Source organism: Gambusia affinis, linkage group LG02 (assembly GCF_019740435.1).
Source record: "Gambusia affinis linkage group LG02, SWU_Gaff_1.0, whole genome shotgun sequence".
Taxonomy (NCBI): domain Eukaryota; kingdom Metazoa; phylum Chordata; class Actinopteri; order Cyprinodontiformes; family Poeciliidae; genus Gambusia; species Gambusia affinis.
The window spans coordinates 11,369,422-11,390,774 of record NC_057869.1 but is presented as its reverse complement, the minus strand read 5'-3'; the positions used below and the strand labels follow the sequence as shown (position 1 = coordinate 11,390,774).

General features: G+C 35.7%; 2 protein-coding genes across 2 annotated transcripts; both read right to left on the bottom strand.

The window, feature by feature from the left end:
• Positions 1-6,492, bottom strand: LOC122819301 (keratinocyte-associated protein 3). The gene is made up of 6 exons (XM_044095928.1): positions 6,318-6,492; positions 4,908-5,092; positions 2,299-2,358; positions 2,012-2,209; positions 1,794-1,928; positions 1-1,501 (listed from the first exon to the last, which is right to left on the bottom strand). The coding sequence occupies exons 1-6, from the start codon at positions 6,328-6,330 to the stop codon at positions 1,430-1,432; spliced, it is 663 nt and encodes a 220-aa protein (XP_043951863.1). The 5' UTR covers positions 6,331-6,492; the 3' UTR covers positions 1-1,429.
• A 1,360-nt stretch (positions 6,493-7,852) lies between these two features.
• Positions 7,853-21,233, bottom strand: LOC122819292 (nuclear receptor-binding protein-like). The gene is made up of 18 exons (XM_044095916.1): positions 20,962-21,233; positions 20,406-20,794; positions 18,678-18,800; positions 18,432-18,533; positions 18,248-18,337; positions 17,960-18,000; positions 17,760-17,854; positions 16,546-16,629; positions 16,313-16,371; positions 16,137-16,235; positions 15,892-16,024; positions 15,274-15,364; positions 14,802-14,852; positions 14,210-14,345; positions 14,081-14,134; positions 13,920-13,983; positions 10,457-10,512; positions 7,853-9,696 (listed from the first exon to the last, which is right to left on the bottom strand). The coding sequence occupies exons 2-18, from the start codon at positions 20,631-20,633 to the stop codon at positions 9,637-9,639; spliced, it is 1,566 nt and encodes a 521-aa protein (XP_043951851.1). The 5' UTR covers positions 20,634-20,794; positions 20,962-21,233; the 3' UTR covers positions 7,853-9,636.
• Between the last annotated feature and the right edge of the window lie 120 nt (positions 21,234-21,353).

The window sequence follows — 21,353 nt, the reverse complement described above, 5'->3', positions numbered from 1 at the left end:
CCATTAAAATTGATTTTAATACAGAAATGTAGTGTTATGGCTTACACAATGGTAGATAAAACTGAATTGACATTTGTCCAGCAGACAGGCAATGACCCCTTCCTCAAAGAGAGTCAGCCACAAATAGTCACTGCTGAAGATGTTGGCTGTTCAGAGTGGAAGAAAATAGAAAGTTGAGTGGAAGAAAATGCAATTTGACTCAAAGGTTCACCAGCCACAACAAATATCCATGATTTGTACGACAAATGTTGCATTTGTTGTCTTAAGTCACTCCTGGACTGACAAGGTAACCAGAGTTATCTGAGCCAAAAAGATTAAAGATTGCACTGACTAAATAACATTGATTAAATGTCAATAATATAAAAAAAGCAAAGAATGTGTCACTAGTTACAAGTCACTTGATAAAATGTCACATATTTTACTCAAGTCTTTAAAGTCCTCCTTAAAATTATTTAAATTTCTTGCTGCAGCGTGACACTGTTGTGACTGTTTTAGTCAACACTTATGTCAATATTTGTCCTGCAGAGCTTCAGGATTAGTGTTTTATGCTGTGATTTCCTTCCACACAGTTAAGCACGGCCCCAGATTAACCGTTTCATGGCTGATCTGATCCTGATCCTCTCTGTCACAGAGTTGTGGGGGGTCCGGCTCAGGCTGCTGACCCACATACTGGTTTTAACCTTTTAATGTGACCCCACTTAACAATGACCAACTTTACAGAACACATATAAGTCCAAACACTGCTTTTCAGATTTAACTTTTTTTTATGCATGTTATTCAGAATACATTTCTTTACCAGGATATTTGAATGTTTCTTTTTAGTTATTATATTATTTAAAAAAAATAAAATAACAATTGAACCAAGTTGATAGATAATGGCAAACGATGTAGAAAATGAAACAAATATCCAACATGCATCAAAATACAATTTTTAAAACAATGCAATTAAAGTAAGATGTATATATATAAAAAACAGGTAATTATCAGTTTTGGTTCTAATTAACAATATATGCAATATTAGAGCAGCTGCACCCCAAAGTGCTGCATGTTTCATTTACCTTCCTGTTTAATATTTAATAGCTAAAACAAAAAAAACCAAAATATGCAGTTTACTATTTTATGGTATTAAATTTAATGGAAATCAAAGCTGAATGTAGAAAAACTAATTATCTTATAATTTATAAGGCGTGTTATATTTGATGGAGTGGTTAAAAAAGGTAAACAAACGGTTGAATAATTACTTTTACAAACAAATAAAAATCAAACTAAAAAACTGTATTCACTGGTTTCATATTTGGTTCTAATAAACCTAAACATTTTAAGAGATTGTCACATTTACACACACATCGAAGCACATATTAACCTTCATAAGGGCTCTTTAAGTTCCTCAGTTTGAAATGGACAGATTTCTACAGACTTATGAAGTGTTTTATGCTTCAGCATTGAAATGTTTTCCCATAAGGCGACGAGTTTGTGGAGAGTTTTCAGTCTCTTCTTCCAACTGTGATGAAAAAGAAAAGAAAATGTGGCAATCAAACTGAAATTTGCTTCATACCTCTATAGTGATGCATAATTTAACTTTTTGTCTAGGAAAAGCTTAAAAAGCTGAAAAATATGTATGTGGATAGACCCTGACTGACTTAACACAGATGATCCAATACATGAACAGGTTCTGTGTCTGAATAGAACCAAACCAGAACCAGTTTGACTTTGTGAGTCAGCGGGAGATGCAGACAGTCACAGACCACAGGTAGAGCCTCGAGCGCTTTGGTCTGCCCCGCAAAGAGACTCACCTGCTCTTTGATGTAGCTCTTCCCACACGGCGCGATCCCTCTGAGAGCCAGTCCAACCATGAAGCACCACACCGACAGGCCGACCTCCGCTGCCGACAGCACAGCACAGGGGATCCACAAGGCCAGCGTGGTGTCCTGAGCCACAGCAGGAAGTGGAAAAAGCAATAAGTGTATATATCATTTAATAAAAAGCATTAAGCAATGCAGCTTCCACTCACGTAGATTCGTGTTGTATCAAACGGGCACTGAGCGCTGACAGGCGAGCGAGCGTTGATGGGCACCACCGTGTCGTTGCATCCCACCATCAGACCGCTCCCGTTATGGGCGATGGTGACGCTAATGGCTACGAGGAGCCCCGCGCTGCAGGCGGCTGACAGCAGGGCGTTCAGGAAGGACGCCGTCAGAAGCCCTATTATCTGAGGACACAGAGGAAGCGTCATGAAAGGTGGGAAAATAAAACGCAACATGATGTGTTTCAGTATCTGGAGACGTGTTAAACTCTTACCAGCTTAAGTTTATGAAGGTTCCTTGAAACCACAATGGCAATAATCCCAGAGGCAATGCTCTGTGAGACAAACATGAGCAAAGTGGACTTTATTAGACTCTCAAATGACAAGAAATCCTAGCCCCGGGTTGTGAAACTGGATTATTAATGGTAAATGGTAAATGGACTGAACTTATATAGCGCTTTTCCAGTCATTTTGACCACTCAAAGCGCTTTACACTAGAGTCACATTCACCCATTCGCACTCACAAACACACACCCATTCATACACCAATACGCAGATCGGTAGGCAATTTAAGTGCCTTGCCCAGAGGCACATCGACATGTCAGGAGGAAGCTGGAATCGAACCTACAATCTTCCGATTGCAAGACGACTACTCTACCATACAGCCACAGTCGCCCCATAATATGGATGTTTGGATAAATAAAAAAAAGGTGAATTAAATCAGCAAAGAGAACGCTGAACATCGAAACAGAAGCTATCGACAAAAACTAAATCTAATCCATATATTTTGTAATTTGTAGCTTGTAACCCTCATACGTTTTATCGACCTTATTTATGACCCTCACATCCAATTTGAAGGAAATTTCAGAGAAAGAAGTGAACGTTCACACCATCTTATTGCTGACGAGTGTCAGTTTGTCTGATAAATGAAGGTAATGAGGCCTGCCCTGCAGGGACAGCTGACTGGTCTGAAGAACCAGCTCCTTTATGACAGGCAAGTTCTGTCTTGAAGGCAGAGAAAAACACACAGCAGTATGACTGCACTAACAGAGCGTGATCAACTGGGACAGAAGGATTTATATCTTATGTGTTTTATGTTGTTGCTCCAATGCAGAAGAGAAAAAGAAATCAGTAGGCTGGCAGAGGCTGCAGACAGAAATATTTCTTGTAAAACAATAAATAAAGGCAAAAAAACACTAATAAACAGTGAACAATAAATAACTTGATTGGTTGAGGCATCAATATTAGAAGTTGCCTGTTTTTATCCTAACAATCTCTGCTTTATATTACTCTGACTGTTCTTTGCCCAGATAGTCCAAGTGAGTGGTTGTGAAAGATACATGATTTATAAAATGTATTTAAGTATCTTCAAGTTTAGGAATCAGTACAAGTCATGATGCAGCAAGACGGACTTTATTTCAAATTATTAAATTATTGCAAATAGGTGCACTGCAGAAACCAAGTGAAGAGAAAAAAATTCTACATGGTTTTATGATATCCCCAAACAAAATCAAGCCCAAACAACTTCCTTCTGAAGTCAACTAATTGGTACTTGGAGTTCACCTGTGTAATTAAATATACAGTGGGAACACTGACAAGACAGATGAATCATTTTAAAAACAGATAAAATACTATTTTCTGTTATGTAAGGAAGTATGAAAACTTGTGAAAGAATGAAGAAGTGACTGAACAGAAAACATGACAACATGTCTTCTGTGAAACATGGCAGCATTATGCTGTGGGCTTGGTGTTCCTCAGCAGGGACAGAGAAGCCGATCAGAACTGATGGAGGGAAGTAGGAGAAGAAAATGATTCAACTGGGCGGTGGAGGTTCACCTTCCAGAAGGATCATAACTCAAACAGCCAGAGCTACACGGATCTGTTCAGCTGAAATGATTCATTCATTCATTCATTCATTCGATTTAAATCTAATAGAATTAATGTTAAGATTTGCAGATTGTTGTTCACACATGCTCTCTGTTCAATCTCGTTTTGAAGAAAGATTGGACTAAATTTTAAATCTCTGGATTTGAAAACAGACATAATCATAACCACCTGGAGATGCAACTGCAGCAAAAATTGTCTCTACAGACTGTTGAGTCACGCACAACACACTTTCCAGATTTTATTTGTAAAAATGTTTCAAAACCTTATCGCAAAAAAAAATAAATAAAATCAATCAATTTTTTTTTAAGTGTTGTTGTAATGTCACAAGATGTGAAGGTCTTTAGGCTATTAATATTTTGCAATGCCCTGTAAATATAACAATAAAACTAAATTACACTGCTTTGCTCAGTGACAAAAGCTAAACAAACTGCAAAAGTTGAACGATTAGAAGATAGATTTTAATGAATGTAAATAAAATAAATGGAGACGCATTCTGTACCAAGTTCAGCTGGAGAAGTTTTATGGTCTAAAAATTACATCTGTATAATTCTCACAATGCAAACATGAATCTAATGAATCTATAGCTGCATCCAGCATTATTATCAAACCAGAAAAAAAAGTCAATAAACAATTAGAGAAAATGTGGTTGATGTGTAATTCCCCTCAGCTGCCTGGAAAGAAGAGAAAACCAGGAGCAGAGGAGAGAAATGCTGTAACAAAGAGACGGACCTGGACAAAGAAAAAAGATAGAAACGAGACAAAGGAGTAGTGAAGGCTTATCAAAAAAAAGAAATAGTGTTGCCAGCCACACACCATGTGTCCTCAGGTTTGAATGAGAACATTTAGCCAATATTGTTTTAAAAGCCATTAAATGAAAATAACTAGTCAAACACATGCTACATGTGACACAACTGTTGCACAACCCCTGATAACTGCATTTTAATGCATCCGTTTCCTCAGCTGGTTTAAAAACAAAATGTCTGACGCAGTAACCTACCAGCAGGCCAGAGGTGACAGAAATGATGTTGGCTACAGTGTATTGCGTACTAATGTGCTGACTGGGTTTGGAAATGTGGCGCAGGACGCTGCCATGGACGATGGCTGCCAGGATGAAGTTAATATGGCCGACCAGGATGAGAACGAGCCCCTTTTTCATCAGCCGCCCCGGCCCTTTGTCCTTATCTAAGGAAGAGAGACACAAGGTTGAAGAGATGTTACATTTGTTTGTAGTTACTTAAATAAATGCAACTATATAGTTAAATCCTATTGGAAATAACTGGACTAATTTGAACTGAATAAGGAACAAGTGGGATTGCATATAACAAGATCTAAAATTGGTCTTTTTCTTATCTTGTATGGCTTTGAGATGTCGTTCAAGGTGAATTTATATCTAATAATATCAAATGTCTTAGGACATAGCCGGTTTCATCTTAAATTTAAAAAAATTTATATTTAGGTAATCACATCATTAAAATATCTCCCTTTTCTAGTTTTGAAAAGGTTTTATTGGTTATACCGTTGAGTAAAAACTTATTCATACGCCAAAAATTTCACATTTCTCTTCTGCAACAAGTTTGTTCCCGAATGAAAATGAAGCAAGCACAAATAATAAAATGTAGAACCAACATTAATTTTGAAAGGACAACACCATTTTTGAAAAATTTGATTAAAAATGGAACATTCAAAATGATTTTTTTCTTTCCTATTAATAACTGACTTTTTTCCCCCCTTGGCAGTACCAAAACCAAAGTCTTCTTATAATTGCTGACTTTTTTTTGTTTTGCCATGTTCCCACTTGTATTTAGTCAGTTTACCTGTGAGTAAGCTAAACATTGGAAAGCCTCTTCCCCATCATCCTAATCTGTATCTTCCTCCACAGATTCAAGTGAAACTCTAACCAGGCTGCTCCAGAACCTTAGTATTACTTCCAGTCAGAAGAAAAATGTTAACAAAAATAAAACACTATTTTAAACCTTAATCTGCCAAGTGTGTGAGCTTAACTGTGTAGAAGCTACTGGATTTGTACAAAAACTCGCAACTTTCATTTAAAAAAGTGAAAACCTCACTTCTAATAAATTGCTTACTCGATACATGGAAAGTTTAGTTAAGCATTGACTATTTTCCCTGTTTTTCAGGTTTAATCATTTTCAAGAAGAAACTCTTTAATGGATACCATTCCACAGGTTGCAACAATCACATCTGTGCGCACAAAGCTTTTACGGACTATCGGCAGATTCCCGTCTATTTACCCAACAAATGATGCAGACATTTCATAAATAATCCGCTCTGTGCTCGGAGGCCTGCTGTAAATTACAGCAGTGGAGACAAAGCGTGGACGGCAACCCTTGACCCCCGTTTGAAAACACGATTCTAATTTCATGACATCTACCAGAAAACAAGGACTCACCAAAGCTGCACATTTCTCTGCCGCGGGCTCAAGTCTTTCTGCTCTTTATTGTTGTGTTTTTCACAGAAAAGGCTCAAATAAAAAAAATTTTCTTTAGCCGCTCCGTCCCACACGGACGTCCCTCTGTCCACTTCCTGGTTGACGTAATTTACCTGCGGTGCACCTGCGACGTGCTGCACGCGCTCCATATTTATTAAAAATACTAGAAATTAGAATATATTCGAAACATATTTGAAAAAGTTGATATTTAAATCATTATACAAAATTATAAATTTCAAGTGTTTACTCAATTAATTACCTTACAGCTGATAAAAAGCCAAAATAGAGTTTCTTACAGAATTTAAATAATACATAAGAGCAACAAAATATTTCGTTTAAACAGAAAAGTCCACAGGGAAGCCACAAAAAGGTCATTGCTAAAGATGCTGTCTATATTCAAGCTCATTAAAGGAAAATTGAGCTGAAGGAAAAAGTGTGGTAGAGAAAGTTGCACAAGAAAAGAACATTTCCACTCCTGAACCTGAGAAACATCAGAAATGTTTTACCTGGGCTAAGGGTGGTTGTCCAGTGTTACACTTCTTTTCAGATGAAAGTAAACATCGCATTTTATTAGAAAATCAAGATTGAATAGTCTGGAGGAAGAGTGGAGGCAAAGAATCAAAGATACTTGAGGTACTGGGTAAACCTTTTGTTTTACTAAAGTAAAAGTAGTCATCAAAGAAATTACTCCAGTAAGAGTACAAAAATATTTGGTAAATAGTCTACTCAAGTACCGAGTAAGTGATGAAATTATCATAATTTCTTATTTAAAAACTACATAATCAGATGGACCTAAATATAATGTTAAGTGGAAATTTAGGTCTTTTAAAGACAAAAATTACAATAATTAATATAACGAAAGAAAATCAGGCAAAATTATATTTTTACAAATTAGTTTATTCAATTAAAATGAAACTTTAATAAAAACTGCAGCTGAATAAAGTTCAGTAAAATCCAGAAATTTTACAGAAGTAAGATACTTCATAATAAAATTACTCAAATAAAAGTAAAAAGTACAAAGTAGCAAAAATACTCTAAATAGTCCTTTTTTTTTTTTCCAAAAAATGGTAATCAAGTAAATGGAGTTAATTAAATGTAATAAGTTACTATCCAACTCTGGGTATTGGTCCATCTATCAGAAAAATTAGAGCATTTCTTTCTGCTAAGACGCTTCATAAAGTTAGTGATTTCATTTTCCAGCAGGACTCTGTGTGAACTTAGCTTCACTGGGCTCAATTGGTCAGAAACTCTTTGGACCTGTAGCCCATGCAACAATTTTAAATCACAGGAATAAAAGCACTCGACATATCTAGTAATTTATATAAAGAATCTAAGAGTTGAATTTCTTTAAAATTGACTTACGAAAAGAAAGGCATAAAATTTATTCAAAACACAAACACCTTTTTCATAAAGCCATTGGCTCCAATGACCATATAGGCAAAATGCATGGACTTTTGTACTTAAGTTTAGAAATAATCCCAGAATTACAAAGCAGAGAGCGATCGAGCCGTTTATTTGAAAGAACTCGCGCATCAAAAAGGCACACGTTTACTGACATTTGTGTCAAAATACAATTCATAAAACATCTAAATACAACCAAAAGCTCACATCATGGAGTAACAGGCTAAAGCTGTCATATGTGTTTGATTATTTAATAACCAGTTTTATCACCTCTACTGAAGGGGGTTGAGGAGGAGGAGAGTTAAACAGGCTGCAGACAGTCGATGTGAACCCTGCTGGTCCCCTTCTGTGCTCTGAGGTGGTCCGTTTACATTCCCCCGGTTGACTCGAGCTACTCTTAGAAAAACACAATCCTAGCAGTTCACAAAGAGCAAGAATAATAGAAATCACCTAAACGATGGTCTGTGATTGACTACATACAGCGTGGAGCAGACTGTAAGCATAATATGTTTGAAAAAGGGAATGTTTTAATAATTAAAGAGTTCATAAAACAGAGTTAAAAAAATGCCAGTGATATGGGATATATGAATTATGTAACCAAAAATTTAACATAAACAACAAAAAAAATAAAAATTCTGTAATTTTTTGCAGTATGCTCAGTATTCAAAAATATTTGACCTTTTTAGAAAAAGAAGTACCAGCAGAGGCAAATTTACTAAAAATCCCGATATGAATTCCCTGATCTCAACGTAGGTCGAACCATGATCTATATGACATAAAATGTGTGTAATTCTTTTAAAACCGAAAATGACAACACCAACACCAAGCTCTAGTTGTACCCAATTAATAACTAAAACGTATTTTGTTGGCTCAGACCCTCGATAGGGCGGCTGCGTAAGGAAAAGGAAAAAAGACTTGTAACAAAAGTACCTGTTTCTCCAACAAAACCCACAAAGATGATTTTTCAAAGAAATTACTACACCAAAGTTCAGTACACACATTTCTACTGAAATCTAAGGGCAAAGTAACTGGTCAACTCAGACAGCAGCAACTGTAAACAGAAGAAAACTAAAAATTCATATAAAAAAAGGACCTGAAAGCATTTTGACAGATGGAAAAAAAATATATATAAATATAAAAAACAAACTAATTCACAGTACCTCAAAGTAAGTAAGCAAGTAATGCATTTCCATAAAGTGAAATACCATAATTGCACTTACTTTGTTTCTTTAATAAAGCGGTTAACCAAAATCTTCTCACATATAACTTAGAAGGCAACAGCTTGATCAGAGAAAGCACAAAAAGCTGAAAATGATATGAAAGGAAGCAAACGTTGAGCGAAATAAAAAGGAAACATATATATATATATATATAAAAACAAGCAATTAGAAAGGAGTAACCTGGCTCAATTTTTTTTTGTGTGCATGGAAAGGCAATACTAGTCTGTAGGGAAAATTCAGTTTGCTGATTGTCAGTGGGTCTGGATGCTGCCATTAACACCAGCAGGTTGGTAAAGGAGACATTCGGATCTCCCAGGTGGTTTAGACCAACTCCTCCGATGGAACAAACAAACGAGGCAGCTCCTCATGTAAACAAAACACACTTAAAGAAAGCATTGGTTTAAAGGGTTCCCAGCCTGGGACAAATCCCCTTATTATTACACAACCTAAAGTCAAATAGAAAGTTCACAGCTGCTGGTTTCTATGGGGCCGTCTGGCTTTACGTTGGATGTTTTGTGCATTTGGGATATTTATATATGTATAAATATATATTTATGTCTTGATGTGAGGGATCCTTCCCTGTTTTGGTCACATAATCACCAAAAGTTCCTTAGAAAGACCTGCTAACAAGGCTGAAGATGTACTCAAGATTATTTGTGCTACTGGAGAGCTTGGCTGAATGTTTCTTCAAGCAGTGAGGATATTTTTATTTGGTCCACCTGCAGAGAGCAAGAATAGGATTTAAATAAATAAAAACACACAAATAAAAACTACAAGTGAGTTATTCCCTCAAGCAATATTGAAAGGTAATATATATAATGATTTTTAAGAACCAGAAATATATAAATATTAAACATGAAACGTATGTTGTCTCTTAAGCAAAAGGAAAATCTGAAACAGGTCAATTAAAACAGGAAGTGGTTAAATAAACTGATGATTTCAGACAAATTAAAGATTATTTTCTTGAAAAAGACTCAGGAACATGTTCCCAATTATTGATGTTAAATCAATGATTGGGAACAGAAAAATAATGATCAGCAACACAACTGTTGTTGTTTATTGCTTTTTGCATATTTGCCATAGAAAATTAATAGACGTATTATTTTTTTTAACACAACAGAAAGCTGTAAAAATAATGATATAAATAACAATTTAAACAACACAATACACTTAGGATTTAACTCAGTTAAACAAATAAGCTATTTTGTCGTCACATTATGGTGTTTGCAATCTTTTCTGCTTTGGACACATTTAAAGAACAGTTCCAGCCTGATACTGATATTCCCTGCTGATTCCCCACAAACACACAACCAAACAGGTTCCATGATAATTAGAGTCACTGTTTTTCACTGGTTCTCAGTGGTTATAATGATATGCCAGAGGTACCAAATGCTATAAAGTAACATTTTTCTTCTGTATCAGGAGTTTTCAGTAAAGTTGGTGAGAAGTGCCCGTTCTGCCGCAGCGTCACACACTCACCTCACTGATCAAGCCCAGCTGCACCAACTCTCCAGCTAAATCTTTAACACTTTCATCTGAAACACAGAGCCGCAGTTAGTGAAACCATTTCAACACCAACCAAGTTAAACTACAGCAACACGATTGATGAGCTCATGAAACCTTTTATACTTCAAGGATTTGCATGTTTAAGTATCAAGTATAGTATCTAAACATTTAAATAATTATCACTGGATTCACTGAAGGTATCTATTTCCAACTTTATTCAAATCGTTGCAAAAAGAAATCAATCACTTGATTGCTGAACGGTGGCGTTTTTGGGCCTTAATATTACTGTTTCGATGAGCTACGTGTTTTAAGATAAAACCGTGACGTTTGTGGAGGTGAGTCCTCCCTATGTTTTAAACCACGTGGTCTGGGGGCCAAATCCGGCCCACCATAAGCTTTAATGTGGCCCTCTAGACTGTAGAAGGACATAAATAAAACTTTTAAGATCATATAAATATTTTTTATTATTCAAATCAAAGCAGTTTTTATCTCTTTACCATCAAATTAAATTAATGCGTAAAGATGTGCAACATTATTTTAAAAATTCTCATTGATTAGTATTTTAACGGTTAATGGGTAGTTTGATTAATGGGTTAATTGATTAATACATCCTGCCAGAACCGGTCATTTGAGGACAGTTATAACCTGGATATGGTCTGAAAAATGAAAATGATTTTGACAATAAAATGTACATGACAGAAAACAAAACTACTACAAATAATAATAATGAAATCTTTAAATAAATGGAAAAAAGTGCAAAACTGCTGCAAATGTGAAAATACTGAAATGCTGCTAAGTAGGTCAGATTTTTTTTTAAACTTTTGATGTCTGATTTATTCTACTATTTATGTTTTTATCTCATAAATATTTTTGTTTTTCTAAACTTATCAGTAAAACACTTCCGCACTGCTTTTTTTGATGCCCAAATCTGAGAGAACATTCTGGTAAATAAAAAGCCCTGGACTGCAGCCAAAACAATTGTCTGGGGTTTTTCAACTGTTTAAGGTCATTTTGATGTTCTGAATCCAAAGATCACTTTGGTTTTGCTCAATCAGCTCAACTTTCTGAACTATGGATGCGACATGAGCATCAAAGAGCATGACTTGTTCTCACATCTGGATCGGTTTCCCGAGAATCTGGGATCAATGAGTGCTGAGGAGGAGGAGAGATGAAGATGTAATGTTCAATTTATATGTACTTACCCTCATCAGAATTGATTTCTGTTAATCAATTTACAGAAACCCAAGTTTAATTTATTAATACACTTTGTTAGAAACCATTTTTTTCCTCCTAAAACCTTTTTTGGATGAGAAATATTAACAGAAATGAAGTGATGATGTCACAAAAATGTCATCAATTTAGTCAGAAGTCCGGATTTCTATAAATCAAATTAGAATAAAAACCTGACCTGACTGAGAAAAATGGATGTAATTTTTGGATTCAGCGGTGCAAAGTATTCCTATTTCAGGTAACTTCCAAAAAATATGTTTTTGTATTTCCCAGTGTTATTAATCTTGAACTCCAGATGCATAGCAGCGACTAAACCGAACCAGAGTGGAAATTTGATTGGACCAGTGATCGGCAGATAAGAGATCCCTTCAGAATATCAACATCTTAGTGTGACTGATTAGTGTGCGGACGTATACTGTAAGGACGTATCAAATTACAGTGTGTGTGTCAGTGAAATTATGACGCGAGAGTGCAAAGGACGACATGTGGAGAGAAACGAAGCAGGCACCAAATGACTGAAAGTGCGAGCATAGATGCGAGACAGAGACATTACAGCCTCGTAAGAGACGGGTAGAGGAGATGACAGCTGTCAGCTGGAGCCTCTCGGGGTCCTGACATTCTCCACAGGTCTGCAGCATCGCGCATGCCGACCATACCTGTCATACCTACGACAGAGCAGCAGACTCTACTGCCAGTTAAATAATATTCTCCATATTGTGGCTTTTATCACAAGCAGTAACATACAAAAAGTGATCTGCTGAGGCACAGCTTTGAAAAATGTATGTTTTGAACTGAATTTATTATATTTTGATATATTATGTATTACATTTTAGAGATTTTTTAAGCAAATGGACCTAAGGAAGAGTTAAATTTTGCCACTTATTCATTGATTATGAAATGTCCTGACACTGGGACTTCTCTACTTCTTATGAATAAAGAAAGAAATAAGAAGAACTCTGGTGCTCTCTAAATCACTCTCCCTCTATATAAAGTTAATAAATTAAATATAACATGTAAAAATAAAACATTTTTCCTTTAGTAGTCCAGAGTGTCCTATTCTTAGTAATTTGCTCAGCCTCTAATGACTTGACCTTTGTGAAACTGACCTTTTCTACGACAGCAGTTTGCATCCTGACCCGGTTATTTAAAGAATGAGAGACATTTTAACTCATAAACTCGGATCCAATAACTTGCTGGCAGCAAACGTATTAATCACCACTTTAGTCTTGCGGAGGAAATCTTACAGACCCCCTGCTAAAGCATTCATGCTGCTTAGTGTTCAGCATTTTGTCTCATTGCAGCCACAAAAATCAATTTATTAATTAGGATGTTATGGAATAAACAACCACAATAAAATGTGTAATTATGATGTGGAAGAACAAGATGTTTGGGGTTGTTGTTCTGCAGGGAGATGAACCTCTGCTCTGCCTTCACTGGTCTAATTGTTTTATAGCTTGTATTGATATATTTTGTTCAAGTAGAGGTTTCTTCCCATCAGCCTTCAACAGTCTAAGGGACGGATTACATATGCAGGCCACACTATTCAGATCTTTAATCGTTAAAAAGAAACCAAAAAGCATGCATCTTTTTTTAACCCACTGAGTTCCTATAAATCAAAGCTAACAACCCGTTTGTTTAAAGTTTATTTTAATAATTGACTGGAACATTAGTCTGGATTGCAACTCTTCATTACTTCTCTTTAGTCACTGTAACAGTTTTTGTTTGTTTGTTGTGTTTTTATCATGTAAGAACTTTGAACTGCCTTGTTTCTGAAATGTAAACTTGACTTTAAGTTCTTTAAGCTGTAACGTGACAAAATAGAGGATAGTATTCAAGGGATAAGATGCTTTTGTAAAGCAGCTGAGTTAGGGGATAAAGAAGTTGTTTTGTAAAGTTTACACTGCAGTGGAAATTACAAATAAAATCACTCACTAGTTTTTCAAGCTATGTTGAATATGACTGTAAACATAGCACTAAAATTCAACATTTTCCTTTAATTTTTGGTATTAATTTTTTAAAATTCTCTTTTTGTTTTTTCTTTGAGAAGCCTCCACCTTCAACCATAATAAACTTTAACCAGTGCAATTTTTTTCTGTGAATGAATTTCAAAGAAACTCTGTTATTTATTTTGTTTTTAAATATCAAGAAGTTCTTGAGTAGCTGAAAGGTTGGACTACATGTAGCAACGATGAGAGTTTGATCTTACGAGGTAACATGTCACAGCTTAGATGTCTGTTCAGTTTATCTTCCAGTTTCAGCAGTAATGTTAGCTAGATGGAGAGAAACAGAAAAACACAAATTGATTTTTTTTTAAATACACGGTAGTGAATCAATAAAAACAAAATTGCTTGAAAAAAAAATACACACATGATATTTTGCTCCCTCCTCAACAGACTCCACGTGACACTGCATCTGAACAACCTGCAGTAGGAAAAATAAACATTAAAAGAAGAAGAAATGATTCCTAAATCTACATTCGATGATTACTGAACTCACCCGCCGCATCTCGAGCTCTGCAGGTTCAGGTGTGGGAGATTTGACCAAAGGAACGACAACAGGAGACGTGATTGTTTTGAGCCGAGTCTGCTGGGGACTGGGCACCCCGAACGCCGTCATTGGATAAATACCGTTCCTGATGGCGCAGGAAAAGCACATTTAAACAAGAGAGATTTATGAAAACTTTATGATACATTGGTTCTAAATGAAGACCATAGGATGGCTCAATACTGCCTCCTTGTGGCCAAATAGCAAAAGGCAGACTTTACAATCCAGAGTTATTTTTGCCCTCAGTTCATCGACCAAAAACAGTTTAGAGTCACGGCATTTTTTCTTAGAAAGATCTACTTAAGGACGTGTTTTGTAATTAAAAACAAAAAAAAAAACAAACACCAATTTATTTCTATTTTTAAATAAAACACAGAAAAGAAAAAACTTTTGAAGAAAAAAAAAAAAGGATAAATATTTGTCAAAAATGATTAAAAAATTGCATATTTTGCAAAGATATTAGAAAGATATATCTAAAAATGTATTACTTGTAGTTTTTGGTGACTCTGTTGTGGAAATTTTATGGGCTTTTATGTAAACTCACCTCACGTCCTCCAGGAATTTGTCAAGTTCTAAGGCAGGAAACTGGGACAACCTAGAGAAAAAAAAAACACAATGGGAGGGTAACTATTGTTAATTTTCAATAATAAAATCAACAATATCAACATCAATATCATATATTGTTCTTTATACCTAAAAAAATTAGTAAAATAAATTCAAAAAATGTATTTTACAAAACTGGGAAAACCAACATATTTAACAAAAAGATTTTTTTTAACTCTGGTTCCTCCTCATCAGTTTCCTGCAATTTAGTTTTTTAAATAAAATAAAACAGAAATGATGCATTAACTGTACCAGATAACATTTGTTGTGAATCGGCGCCATTTAAGAAAACTAAACTTAAGTTAAGTTGTGTCATAATTGTATCTGAATGGGTACAGTTTTAGTTTTAAATTGCGCTGCATGTCACAGATGCCAACTTTCATCTGATTCTGAATGACATTTTCATCACTTACTTGAGCTGAACACCCTCTTTCGTAACGGCGATAACCAGATTGGGATCCAGCTTCTTGGTAATTTCCTCCAAGGCATTTTCAGGAATCATGTCTGGACAGAATAAAGAGAGAAAAATCACCACATGACTACAGCTAATGGTCTCAAAAAACATTTGAGATTTTATAGTGTTCATCCCCTGACTTATACTTTTCAATAACATTCCCTCTGATTTGCTTAGACTGTTATTTTGTCTTCATGCAGTAATAGTAGCAGGTGGTGCTGATTAACCAGTGAATGGACCTTGTGTGTTTATGCTACAATAACCTGACACTTCACTCTGATAATAAAAGTTTTTTTGTCTATAAAGCCAAAATTGAGCAATCATTTGATTTGTAAAAGCAATTAAAATACCCAAGTGGGTGAATACTTTTCAGAAGTACCTGATGACCAGGTTAAAGAGTAAATCATCGGTTTGACCACAAAGTTCCTGATTGAGGCGAAATTAAAATTTCCTGCTTCATTCAGTCATGCATATCCTAAGTTATAAATCAGATACAACTGTCTAATATCCTCTCCGGTTGAATAAAATTGCTGAGTTGATCTCAGTGTAAATTTGTATGTGTGGATTCAGGACTCACGCTGGTAGCTGACAATACAGTGTGCAGCCAATAGTTTTAATAGAGGCACTTCGAAGAGAGCCTGGTTAAACAGCAGCTCCCGGGCTGTAGGCCGCATGCTGGGATCACACGCAAGGCACTTTTGGATTAACTCCTAAAAATATACAAATATCTGATAAACATATTGTTTATGAAAACTGAAGTTTAGGCAGATCCCAAAATTGTTATGCACAGTTAGTGAAAAGCATTAAAACTCTGTGTTTCACCCTCTGGAGCGGGTCTTCCAGTAACTGTATGGCGTTGTCGATGGCTTCCTGAGAAATGTACGAAGAGTCTCCGTTGCTCTGAATTTCCAAAAGCGCCATCTGCAGCACAGCAACACGAGGTCACACGTGGGAAACGGCTCAGGCGAAAACGTCATGCATTCTATGAACCGTCTCACCTCTAAGGCACACATGCCGAACGAGTAGATGTCTACAGCCGTGGTGACGTCATTATCAGCTGCAGTGACAGAAACCATTAAAACAAAGCTTCCCAGGCGTCTCATCACGCTTTAGTTGTCACAACAGATGTTAAAAAAAAAAACTGTTTCTACTCATCACAAGTCTGTCAAAGGATGCAATATCTTCAACATCTCTTAAAATGAACACAGAAAAACAGTTTGGTGGTACTTACCTCCATATTCAGGGGCAAGAAAGTGCAAGTTTTTCTGCTCCTCGTGGAACGTCTTCACATGGTTGTTAATGGTATCTGGAGCAACTGCAAATTACAAAAGGTTACTTGTTTTCGACTTCATCAAGAGGGAAAAAGATGTGAAGGAGAAAGAAGAAAGAAAATCCAGAGAAGGAAAAATTAGTATAAAACCTTTTTGGTTAGTAAATGAACTCACACCAGGAGTCACAACCAAAGTATTACTTGTGTAGAAAGACATCAAAATAAATCATATTGTTGAAAAGTTTTGTGTAAGACAGTGGGATAAATACTGAACACAAAGAAAAAACACAGCAAGGACATAAAGAAAGCAAAGAAAATAGGCGCTTAGTTTTGTCTGCATTTAGGAATCAGTACAATTAACATCAGGATCAGATTATTACTACTATACTTTATTGATCCTCATGAGGATTTTTATTTATTTGTTGACAAGCTACTCAAGTCTAAGTTTACGTTTTAGCAAATACAAAAACCCCACAACCAATATAAAATTCATAAAAATATATCCATAAGTATGAAATACATATCTAATCTATCTAATACATAAAGAATGTAACAGCGGCTAGTTCTGTCATGTTTGATGGGCTGGAAAATGCTTCTCATTAAAGTGTTACAAAAGATGATTATGGTTACAAAATACTCATAAAAGTGGTCAATATCTCTACATTTTCCAGCAAGTACTGTTAGAGCCATAATCTGGAAGTATCTTAAATAAGTACAGTTTTTTTGTTGCTCTATATTTAGCAGTAACTTGATTTACGTATTAATTTACTTAAAAGTACCATTCTGTATGGATTATTCGTTTCTTTTTAGTGACATCTGGTCTAAATTTCATATCAAACGGGCGTGATCTGAAATTTCTAAACTGGAAAAAAACATTTTCATGTTTTCTCTGCAGATGAAGTACAAATTAAACGTTACAGAACGGCAGAAAAATAAAATATCGAATAAAGATATTGTTTCAAAGATTGTGGAGTGAATAAAAGAAAAATGTCATGGCAAAAGTGTGAGAGAAGTTAATTTGAAAAAAAAAAGGGGGAAAGGTTTTATGAGGTGTTAAAAATGTAATGTCCAATTCATAAAAGTGAAGTGAAAGTTTGAGCTCTCTTATTCATAATTTAGCACAATTTAACTCCCCCTATCAAAGCCTTTGGGATGAAACTGGTGTAATTTTATACCTGATCCAATCTTAATGAGCCCATTGTGCTGAATGAAGACGGTGTCACAGGTAAGGTTGCCGTGAATGATGGGTGGATCACATGAGTGGAGATAACTAAAACAAAAGAGAAGATGAATAAATTCACCATTAAAAGCAAAGATCTCAAAACGATCGTTAAGCTGGAAGTCAGTTGAGCAAAACGTCTGACACTGAACCGACCTGAGCGCAGACAGGATCTGTGTGCACCATCTCTTCCACGCCTGATGGAGCAAGAAGAATGTTATTAATGGATATTGTGGCTGCTTTTCAAGACGAGCTAAGTAAACAGATGTAGAACAGAGTTTACACTCGAAATGCAAAAATATATGCAATCAGTACAATGCAGGATCATTCAATTCAGTTTTAATTACTTTAATTACCAAGTCACAACAAATGCTGTCTCGAGGCACTTTATAAAAAAAGTCACTCTTTTTCAGACGGGCTAAAAACAGAATATTTTTCCTGTACCTTTTCATTCATACTTTTGTGGTTCTTCCTCGTCTTCTTAAGAAACTGCTTTAAGCTTCCAGATGACATGTATTCAGTGATAAAAATCACCTGGCAGAGAAAAGACATGCAAGACATGTAAATCTTTAAGAAGTTAAACTGTTTAGTGGAAAAAAGCAAGTGTGTTAAACGACGCAAGACTCACCCTTGCTCTGTTGTCCTTTGTGTCAGCCCAATACTTATGAAACTTGACGATATTGGCATGTTCCAAATGAATAAGGTTATCAAATACAGCCTTTACTTTCTCCTAAATCAATTCCAAAAATATAACAAAAAATAAGGAAATAACTGTGCATGGGAGAAGTTTACATTTTCTTAATGGTGTCCAAGAAGTATTTGACAATATACATATTTAACTGTTTTCTTTGCATCTGTAACATCAGGCCTTTACCTCCAGCGGTTTCAAGTTCTTCCTCTCTGAAATCATGACTTCGTTCCAAACCACTTCCACTCCTTCCTCTGTGTCCATGGCCAAATAAGCAGCATCTATTCCCGGGACATTACGCTGATTGACCTGCATTTAAAGGGATCAGAAACTACATATTAGATAAGGATGAAAATACAGCACGGCTGGTCATCTGTAGAGGATCAAAAAGAAAGTTGCAAATGAGTAAAAACTAAGAAGCGTGGATTCGCTGAAGGTCTGGCTGCCTTCAAATTAATTTGGTGAACTGTTGACAAACACAAAGAATTTCATTTGTACATATCAGCTGATTACATTTAAAGGAGAAGTTATTTTATTTTAACTCAAATTATAAATTAACTGTTTCCTAAAGATTTTTGAAATAACATTCCCATGTGTAACAAACAAGTTTTTCTTTTATTTTTTGCTTAGATGAATTTGAAATAGTCCTGCTGTTAGGACTGTTGACAACTAGGGTGAAGATTTATTGTATCACAATCATAATAAAAAGCTTTGATTTATCATGAAAAAGATAAATACAAATTAAATGATGACATTTTGTTGCAGTACATTACTACATTCTTCACTTTTGGTTCCATAAGAGCACCAATAAATAATCAATACATTTGATAAATGCAGCTCCTGTGTGCAGTTGAGTGATTAAAAAAATCACATTTCATTATGTAAAAGGTTTTCTGAAGAAACCTATTTCAAAACAGAAATGTTTTTAAAAGCAGTTTTTGTGCTTGTGATGTTTCCTAAGAAAGTCACCAAAGAAGTTTGAAATACTTTCTTTCACTTTTATTGTTATCACAATAAATACCACAATATATCATGATAAAATTTAAAGTCTAACCTACAGACAATATTTTTCCTGGTGGAAGTTGGTACTAAAAATGTGTTTAACACTAATTCAGAGAATTAGAGACAACCTGGGTCGGCAAATAGTGGCAGGCTTCTGGAAAACTCACTCAAAATATGGGCTGCCATTTTCAACAAGAAATAATCACAGGCTGATGTTTACAGTTAGCAATGCTAACACAACCACAAGATGCTAAAAGCAGCTTGAAGTGTCAACTTAGTTTGTAACACAAACTGTTATTCCAACTCAGCTCAAAATATAGACCGCTCAACAATCTTTCACAAAAAAAGTTGATTAAAGCTCCTCTACAAGTAATACATTAATGATTTAATAATCTAATTTATAGCAGTAAATCTGCGCTTTTCTCCTTTTAAATGTTATGTTGGACATTGATCTATGCACTGAATAGATCTTGTTGAATTGAATGGTATGCATTACATATTTAGGTTTGCATAAGAAAAGTAAGTAATCTGTATTTTGATATGCAAAACACTTTACTGTGTTTGTGGATTTTCTATTTTGTAAAAAGATGAGAGCTGTTCTTGAATAAATATTTTTTTTAATTTTACTGGAAACATTTTTATTAAAACAAACAAAAATCTGTATCAGCAGCTCATAGCATTACAAAAATTGGTAATAAATATCTGATTGGTGATATATTTATCGGTTCAGGTTTCTCTTTGCACAAAAATAAATTGTAGTATTGTAAGTATTTATGCAATTAGACAACCTCTGATTGACTACAGGGACTTTTAGATGAGTTTTTAATGAAACCCAAACTTTAGCTGAAAGCTTAAAGTCCTTTTAAATGGACGTATGAGGGGTGAAGGATGACTTGTGCTGCAAATAATCACCTCTTCTCGACGTTTCTGCCAGCGGCCACAAGGACTCTCCTCCAGGATCTCCGATTCATCTTCGCTCTCATCCTCATCCTCGGTCGCTGAGGTGGCCACAGGTTTTGGAGAAGCCCCGGAGGAAGTAGTAGGTGTCCCACCTGGAGCCTGCGTTGAACTCGGGGAAAGATTTCCTGCTGTAAACTCTGACTTCGCGTCTGTACCGGGTTTCTCCTCCGCCTCCGACATGACAGCAAACCTTATTCTAACGTGGCTTCGCTAGATTCCTGAGTCTGGCCGGAAGCAAGTGATGGAGTACCGCTGTGTCTTCTGCTCTCCTCTCGGGTTAATCATGAATCCAGCTTATTTTAAATGGGCTAGACAACAATGAAACGCTCAGAGAAGAATATCTGTCAACAACATCCAAAAAAGACGAGCGGTTAGAAGGCATGATACATTTAAAGGTCTCTTGACTTTTAAAACTAATTTTTAAAAAATTCTTAAGCCGTGAAGACATTTATTGGTGTTTATTACTAATTTTGGTTAATCAAAAGAGCAATCAAATTTGTTAGCTTACCTGCATGACGCTGTTAGCTAAAAGTTCAGCCACACACTACTTTGCTAACTTTCCCTTTGCTAATAAGCTAGTGAAAGCCAAATAAACTACTTAGTTTCGACCACTATCCACACAAAAATAACTAATCAAAACCTTAAAGAGGGAAAAACAAAACCCACAAATAGAAAAAAACAGGTTGTAGTTACATGTTGAAGAAAGCAGCAAAAAATAGAGGTCTGAACAAAAATGCTAGTTCGTCATAAAAATGTAGCATCTCAAGTCCCTTTCTGTGAGCCGGAGTCCGAGGGGCGGGGCGGGACTTGAGGAGCGCCTGTCTGCGCACAGAAAACGCAGCGTGCCGCTGGAGAACATCACGTACCGAGCCGCGGAACAAGTCACGGCTTTGTTTATCC